The sequence below is a fragment of the Lactuca serriola genome, chromosome 2 (assembly GCF_051521515.1).
Source record: "Lactuca serriola cultivar US96UC23 chromosome 2, Lser_US96UC23_V15, whole genome shotgun sequence".
Lineage (NCBI taxonomy): Eukaryota > Viridiplantae > Streptophyta > Magnoliopsida > Asterales > Asteraceae > Lactuca > Lactuca serriola.
Genome location: NC_136409.1, coordinates 148202070 through 148211282, shown reverse-complemented (window position 1 = coordinate 148211282; position 9213 = coordinate 148202070). Strand labels below are relative to the sequence as shown.

General features: G+C 29.2%; 1 protein-coding gene across 1 annotated transcript; it reads right to left on the bottom strand.

The window, feature by feature from the left end:
* Positions 1–2696: 2696 nt before the first annotated feature.
* Positions 2697–8319, bottom strand: LOC145086960 (wall-associated receptor kinase-like 9). The gene is made up of 3 exons (XM_079024837.1): positions 7391–8319; positions 7141–7305; positions 2697–4117 (listed from the first exon to the last, which is right to left on the bottom strand). The coding sequence occupies exons 1-3, from the start codon at positions 8241–8243 to the stop codon at positions 2961–2963; spliced, it is 2175 nt and encodes a 724-aa protein (XP_078880963.1). The 5' UTR covers positions 8244–8319; the 3' UTR covers positions 2697–2960.
* Positions 8320–9213: the final 894 nt, after the last annotated feature.

Below are 9213 nucleotides of genomic sequence, written 5' to 3'. Positions count from 1 at the left end.
AGAAAGCATTTTTGCTCTACTCTTACAAGTCAAATGACGGGAAGTCAAGCTTCTGTACAACAACTGGCGAGAAGTCAAGCTCTTGTTCAACAATAAAAGGGTACTCCAACTAATAAGGAGGAGGCGCCAAAAGTTAAGGGTTGTGCATTCCAAATGACTTTTGTGCCAAAATCAAATGGTACTCCAAATAAGGAGAAGTCAGATTCTTTTGTGTCTCAAGAATTTTTGCATTCCTTTGAAATTGCTTGCTATGCACTCGTGCAACCATTTCATGTAGATACTATAGGAAGTATATTATTACTTGCTAATAAAGTCTATAGGGATTGTGTCATAGAAATTGAAGGCTATAATTTTCTTGCTAATCTGATTCCTATCTCCTTGGCCAACTTTGATATTATTCTCGGCATGGATTGGTTGTCAAAGAACCACACAGAACTCTTGTGCTTTGAAAAGATAGTATGTATTCCCATTGAAGGGGAGAATCCTATTTATGTCTACGGTGAAGAAAGACTTAAAATCGTAACAATAATCTCTTACGTAAAAGTTCGTAAATTCATATCGAAGGGGTGTTCCTGAGAAAATCATATTTTCTAGCCGAAACTTTGCCCGAGTAAGCCCAATTTTCAACTAAAATCGTTGGTTTTATCACAGAAAGTCATATTTTGAGCCGAAGTGTTGCCCAAATTATCATTTATTCCTTTGGTTATTTCACGGTGAGTTCAATATATAGGAACAATTGTATGTTATGTCTTATATGTGCTATGTGCTTTTCCGTGTTATTATTCCGTGCTATTATGTCTTATATGTGTTATGTGCTTTTCCGTGTTATTATTCCGTGCTATTATGGTAGCAAAGTTGTACCTTTGACCATGTGATGAGTGGAAGGACTTAGATTCACAGTGGTATTGGTATGTAGCCTCTGGCCGTGTAGAGCATGTCTCGTAAGAGAATGACTTCTACCCCTATGGCATTGGCAGAAGGTTAGATAGGGCTAAAAGACTGAAATCAACCAAAATGTTTAAATCAGAAAGTGTATGTCTATTGTTCCATTTGGGCCAAAACTTTACTGATGTATATCAAGTATTGAAGTTGTTGTGTCTCATTGATTGTATATCTTTGAATCAAATCATTGATTGATATGGAAAGCTTGTCACATGATTCACAAATGCCTTTGTTGTTCCTTGTTCCTCTTTTCTTCTGCCATATTGAACTATATATATGGCATAACGTTATATTGTATCTATTATTGAACTGACTAAGCGTCACCGCTTATCCCTCTCAGTGTTTAACTATTGCAGGTAATAAGGATCCAGTATAGACATATATTGTTAAAAGATTTTGAATAGTTTAAAATTGTTACTTTTGTATTTAGTACTCATGTATGTATAAAAGTATAGTATCATGGGTAGTTATGTAATATATAACACTTTGTAATAGTCGGTTTGTATCCAGTCTTTTGTAATTTAACTATCAATGTAAAATATTGTTTATAAACATGCATGTAGCATGTTTTGAAGTGATTTGGAGTAACTTGGAATAATAATGTTTCAATTATGAAAGTGTGGGTCTCTCACTTCTGTACCATCAATATCTAAGAAATTAAAATGATGGAGATAATGGTCAATACATGAATCTTTCAGTAGATGAAAAAAAAGTATATGTGGAAAAATCTTCTCCTTTTGGGGCCCTGTTTTTTAGTGTATGATATTGTTTTAGTTTACATAAAACGAATATGCACTAACGCACTCACATACATAAACACACATGTACACACACATAAACACACAACCACACATACATCAACACACACACATAAATACATAGATAACAATAACAACACACACACACCATTTAATTGGATATACTATTTTTAATGTATAATTTTGTAATTATATAAAATTTTCAAACTCTTTCGTGTTACTAAAATTTCCAAATGTAATGTACTATTTGTTGGCACGTGTCTAAGGTAATAGGTTATAGTTTGATAGAAATATTATCTTAGTAGGAAAGTCTGAAATTATATGATATGAAATTCACCCTTTTATTTTTGTCTTAAGGATAACTAGACATTTACTTTTATTGTTTATTCCTTTGATATGGGTTGAAGATTCCTTGGGAATTTTTTTTTGATAACTATATGATAGAATGTTTTCATGCACTAAAATTTCATGATTTACTTTTGAATTTATTTACATTAATCAAAGTATAATGTTATCTTCAACATACTATATGGGGAATGTTACAACCAACATTTATGATTTAGTTCATAGTTATTTACGATCTCATACTCATAAGTTTGCATGTGGATTACAATCATGGGTGAGAAATGTTTCATAGAGGAAGCTCTTGGATAGTTGTATAGAAGATGTTCCAGAATTCCTTCCCTTTCCCCTTCCCTTTACCTGATGATTCAATTTTATTTGTTTTGACACCACAGACGTTGTGATTTGGGTTCACTAATTCATCAGAGGACAAGTGGTGGCCAATATACGAATGATAGTATCTAGAAGTCGTTGGAGGATTTTAATCGATATGACATGACAATGGGTATGACCTAGGGGTGGGTATGAACAACAACAACAACATACAAAATCATCAAAAACATGCCACTTTATATACTTATTCATAAAAAATAAATCCACCTAAGCGGTTTCCCGTGAAACCTAAAATAACCCTTAATAATTCTTAGTTTATAAAATATATAAACCACGTATAGTTTTATTCAAAAAATACGATTGAAATGGTTAAATTGCAAAACTAACCAAAGATATTGGTTTTCTAATACTAGAAGCTTAAGATAAATATGGAGTGAACTGTGATTTACAAAGAGTTATTACGTACCAATACCCTTTTTCATTCATACTTATTTATTAACACTCTTGTCATTAGCATACAACTTACTTGACAATAAACGATTATATCCGAAGAAACCAAAAGTAGGCTTAAAAAACTCTTAAGATTTACAGTGATTCATTAAATGTGGTTGTTGTCGATGTTGACTCACCATATGCTAGTGGGAACTCTTCATAGTATTTTGCATGCCCAAAATTAGTTTGGACCTTAGAAGGAACATGTGACAACCGAATGCCTTCTAACTCAACGAAAACTTCTTTCATCGTTGGCCTATTTTTACCATTTATATTTAAGCATCGCATTGCCAAGTTAGCTATGGTCAACAGTTCGATCCTAGAACCCTCCTTAACAACTATCGCATCAAAAATAGACATCACACGACCTTCTTCCATGGCTAGCAAAAAGTGTGTTGCTAAACTTTTATTTTCACCGGAGCTAGTGAAGAAGATTGGCTTTTCTCTTGTTAATAGTTCCAACAAAACTACTCCAAAACTATAGACATCACTTTTTTCGGTGAACTGGCTCGATTGGAAGTACTCTGGATCCAAATAACCAAACGTCCCTTTAACTAACGTAGTCAAATGAGTTTGATCTATCGATACAAACCTTGAAGTTCCAAAGTCTGAAATTTTTGCTCTATACTTTTCATCTAAGAGTATATTTGTGGATTTGATGTCCCTATGGTATATCGGAAAGGAGGTTGCTGAATGTAAGTAAGCAAGTGATCCTGCAACATCTGTGGCGATTTGTATTCTCATATTTAAAGAGAAAGAGAACTCGTCGGTTTCATCATGAAGAAGGTCATACAACGTACCATTCGAGATGAACTCGGAGACAAGCAGTGGAACCTCAGTCTCTAAGCAACATCCAAGTAGTTTGACCACGTTTCTATGATTGACTTGTGAAAGAATGACCACCTCGTTAATGAATTGTTGTAGTTGGCTTTCATCAACCATCTTTGATTTCTTGATTGCTACAATCCTTCCATCGGTTAACATGCCTTTGTACACTGTACCTTGACCTCCACGACCAAGAATTCTGTTCTCATTAAAATGGTTAGTTGCCTTCTCCAACTCGTTGGAGCTGAAAAGTATGGTTTTCTCAACTAAATGAATATTGGTTGCTTGTTGTTGCTTAAGAAGTAAACCACCATTGCATTTAAAAAACCTTTCTTTCAGTCGCTTGGATTTAGTTTTCTTGATTACTTTATACAATGCATAGACGAGCATTGTTGAAAAAACCAGTCCCATGCTGATGCTAACTCCTGAAAGAAGAAAAAGACAATGCCAAAAATTGATATATGAATCTAAAAAAGTTCAATGATTATATATATATATATATATATATATATATATATATATATATATATATATATATATATATATATATAGGCAAATCTAATGTACTTCTAAATACTTTTTAATTCTACATACGTTCAGAACCAAACTTGAACCATCAAACTCAAGGAGAGATGACAACACCTAATACCGTAGGCTAAGCCCTTTGGTCACATTTAAATAACATATATATATATATATATATATATATATATATATATATATATATATATATATATATATATATATATATATATATAGGGTTAAGTTCATTTGAGACCACCTATATTTTGTGAGACCGTGAGACGCATTTTTTTATTTTTTTTATTTTATTTATTTTTTTAATATTGTTTTAGTTAATTCAAGTTCAGAAAATAATATTTAAAAAAAGAACTTTTGATTTTTCCATTTATTTTGCAGTTTAAAATTATTTTTTAGAATATGCACAGTGTAATATTCTATTACAATATTTCACGTATTTTTTTAAAAAAAAAGGGAGTTTTGTTTTATTTATTTTTATTCTTTTTACTTAATTCAAGTTCCGAAAATAATATTAAAGAAATTTTTTTTTAGATTTTTCCATTAATTTTTCATTTTATAATTATTTTTTATAATATGTACCGTGTAATATTCTATTAGAATATTTTACGTATTTTTCAAAAAAAACGGGATTTTATTTATTTTATTTATTTATTTATTTTTTATTTTTTATAGTTATTTCAAGTTCCGAAAATAATATTTGAAAAAATAATTTTTGGAATTTTCCATTTATTTTGCATTTTAAAAGTATTTTTAGATTTGGTCTCACGGTTCACAAAATTAGAATGGTCTAAAATGAACATGATATATATATATATATATATATATATATATATATAGAAGTAGGTTCAATGGAAAATGAACAATTAGGGCAACATATGCTGGAACCAATGATCAGGTGACACGTGTCCATTTCTTTATTCATAAGCAATCTACTATGGAAGTTATTTATGTAGTTATTCCAAAGTGATGTGTTGTCATGCTTTCATTGGTTCCTACATGTGTTGTCCTAATTGTTTATTTTCCATATAAGTTTTCCCTATATATATATATATATATATATATATATATATATATATATATATATATATATATATATATATATATATATGTTCAAGTATTCAAGTATTAGAATTAATTATTATGCGGATATCGTATGCTATGAAAATTACTTAGAGAATAAGTTGCTTAGCAATGCGAATACGTTCAACCTTACAAAAATATCATCATTTTCATCAATTCTTGAAAATTATTATTTATTTTTGTTCTCACATATCGTTTTTCACTCATTTTCATTCTGACAGAGTACGACCCAAAAAACATTATGACAAATATTCTGGCAGAAATAAGAATAATAATAATAAGTGTATAATGAACTTATAGACGATTAAATTAGTGAGAATGTGTGTTAATGACAATAGTTATTTAAGATTGAATGTATTCGCATTGCTAAACAACTTATTCTCTTAGTAATTCTCATAAGATACGATATCTGCAGAATAATTAGTTAGAATAGAATAAGATAAACTTATATATATATATATATATATATATATATATATATATATATATATATATATATATATATATATATATAGGGTTAGGTTCATATGAGATGACCTAATTTTGTGAGACCATGAGATGCATTTTTTTTATTTTTTTTATTTTTTTATTTATTTTTATTTTTTTAGTTAATTCAAGTTCCGAAAATAATATTTTAAAAAGGAATTTTTGGATTTTTCCATTTATTTTGCATTTTAAAATTATTTTTTAGAATATGTATAGTGTAATATTGTATTAGAATATTTCACTTATTTTAAAAAAAAAATGAGATTTTTTATATTTTTTTTAGTTAATTCAAGTTCCGAAAATAATATTTAAAATTTTTTTTTTAGATTTTTCCATTTATTTTTTATTTTAAAATTATTTTTTAGAATATGTACAGTATAATATTGTATTATAATATTTCACGTATTTTTCAAAAAAAAAAAAAACGGGTATTTTTTTATTTTTTTTAGTTAATTCAAGTTCCAAAAATAATATTTAAAATTTTTTTTTTGGATTTTCCAATTATTTTTTATTTTAAAATTATTTTTAGATTTGGTCTTACGGTATCATAAAATTAGAATGGTCACAAATAAACCTGAACATATATATATATATATATATATATATATATATATATATATATATATATATATATATATATATATATATATATATATATACTTTCGTGGTATCTCTTAGTACGATTAAAGTCTTAGGACCGTGCTTTTTCTACAAATAACTATACCAATTCAGAAGTGAAAAATGCAACCATTGTTCCTGTTTTCAACATTGTATAATATCATTTTGTTTGTAAATATCGCCTAAAAGATTTCTCGGAATGTTCGATCTTATCCATTAATATGAAACACAAATAGTAATAGGTGCTCTATTCAAACCAAGTGATTAGATAACACAATAATAAAGATAGAGAAATTAAATATCCTTCTATCTTTTAATCCTACCAATACTCCTATTCATTTAAATGATTACATGTATTATATTAATATTTTAAAATATCTTTAAATCTTATTAAATAAGCATTAAACATTGGATATGAGGATATTAATAGTCAATATGAACCATAAAACCACATATTGACCTTTTTGGACTTGCTCAAATTGAAGCCGAACATATCAGGTTAATTATGGCTAAAGTATTTTGTATGTATGAAACGATCACAAAAATAGACTAAAGATTTCGTATTGTGGGGCTTCTTGCTCACCTAGTTTATGACTAAAGATTTATGCGAGAGCCATTGCATGTATGAAACGATCACAAAAATAGACATCCATCAAGAAGAAAATAGACAACCATGCATCAAGAATATGTGGATATGTAATCGCAAAATGAGAAAATACCATACCGAGTATAACACCTAGTGACGTTTTGCTGCTTCCAAAACCATGGCTACGATTTGTTTCGTTCGAAAGACAAGTAACATTCCAGATCAGTTTCAAGTCAACATTATATACTGGGTCAAAGATGCAGTTACCCCCAGTAAGACGACACTTCACACATTCTTCATGTTCTAAAATCACATAAACATAACAGATCTAGTAAGTATATATCATGAACAAAATCATTAATACAAAAGTAAACAAAAATTCATCCACCTTTGCATCCACCCTCTAAATAAGGATTTCCTTCATATGTTGCACCACACTCACACCTAATAGACTCTGCGGATGTATTGTAACCTAGATCAAATACGGTTCTTGTACGTACTGATTGGGAACAACCTGGTAATTGATCGTAGTCGTGGTCAGCAAGAGTCCACAAAAGTGATATGGGAACAAAAGTGGATTGGTCAGAAAAGCTTCTTCCTTGAACGTATGAATTCTTATCGACTAAGTAGGCAAACCCACAAACTCCTTTCTGTGTTTCCATGTCTGTAAGATCCAAGCTGAATGACTTAAGATCATAAGGGATGATTGTTTGGCAACAACCGATGCCAAAGCAGTTGTTTACATCACTAACAGTGTTATTGTGGCAAGTAGCTGAACATCCAGTGACAACAGCCGACCCATGGTCACTGATCATGAAAGCGTTGCCACATCCCTCAACCATGAATATGTTATGCAATTTGGCAAATAGGAAAGGATTCCCACCACTACCAGGGTTGGCTCTAAGAATATGACTGCTATTCCAGACTGGGTTCTGGCAATTAGAGATCTTGGAGACATTAACAGTGATCGTTTGTTGTTCCAAGTTTACATTCAACACCTCCATGTTGTTGAGCGCAGAAAGATATGGTGTAGAGAAGTTACAATCAAGAGTGTACCATTCGTTCAGAGAACAATTTCGTCCGATTCCGAAAGGGTATGGAATCCTGACATTCCCACATGTATCTTTGCATCCTGGCTTGGCGTAATCAAGAGCTTCTGTTAATGAAATCAAGATAAGTAAAAGGAAAACATGAAACTGCTTCATTTTGCTAATAATGATCGCTGGTAGAAAATAAAACATTAAGTCCAGATAAGTTTCCGTGCTCAAATAACCAGCCTGATTTGATTTTTCACCGGTGAAAATTAGTAAACTATGGTGCCTTTATCATCAAAACACCTCGAGTTTAGGTGTCTTATTTTGACGGGAAAATAACCCTTTAATTTATTTTAATAATTTCACATGTATTTTTTTCTTTTGGCATAATAATTACTAACTACTATATGTTTGACAATCATGTATGAGTTTATTTTAAAAAAAAAAAACTAAATACAAAATTCTAATATTTGAAAAATATGAATTTATAAGAAAAGTGAGAAAATAATGAATTATAAAAATTAAGGTGTTTTTTTTTTCTCTTTTAAATTTAAACAAATAATCCTCCTTAATAAATAAATAAAGAAAGAAAATTAATGAATCTTTTATTTGGTAATTTTGAAATTAGAAGGAAATTTCATTAATGAAATTGATATTCATTTGTTATTGAATATAAAAATTCTCTACAGTTTAATAAAATGAAAAAAAAAACCATAAAATGACATGTGCAATAAATATTAATTTAAAATAACCAGAAAATTACATGTGGCAAAATAAATGAGAATGTGACATCTTTATTAATTTGAGAGGATTTAAGTTTTTATTTTATTTTTGATATTTCTATCTCTATGGGCATAATAAAAATTAAAAGGTAGAAGGACATGCTTTTGTTTAGACAATTTATTCAATACATTTTTTACATAATCTTAATGGTTTAGATTTTCAATTTAGGTATTGCTTCTTTGATTATAAAAAAACATTCAAACTTAATTAACTCCTCTAAAAAGTAATCAAATATTTATATTTTATTATGATTTCCATTACATATTATAATCATATTAACTTTTTTGATACGCATTTACGAATGCAAGACCACTGTATTTCTATACAAATTTCAAACTGACTAAGTTCGTCATTTGATTTTGTATTTATATGATGATTGATGGGAAAGATAGAA

What these genes read in the sequence shown, in the direction of transcription:
- LOC145086960 (XM_079024837.1), bottom strand. Translation starts at nt 8,243, where the DNA reads ATGTTTTATTTTCTACCAGCGATCATTATTAGCAAAATGAAGCAGTTT. An exon ending in TTTAGAGGGTGGATGCAAAG is followed by an intron (nt 7,306 to 7,390) that starts GTGGATGAATTT and finishes ATGTGATTTTAG; the next exon opens with AACATGAAGAATGTGTGAAG. An exon ending in GTCACTAGGTGTTATACTCG is followed by an intron (nt 4,118 to 7,140) that starts GTATGGTATTTT and finishes TTCTTCTTTCAG; the next exon opens with GAGTTAGCATCAGCATGGGA.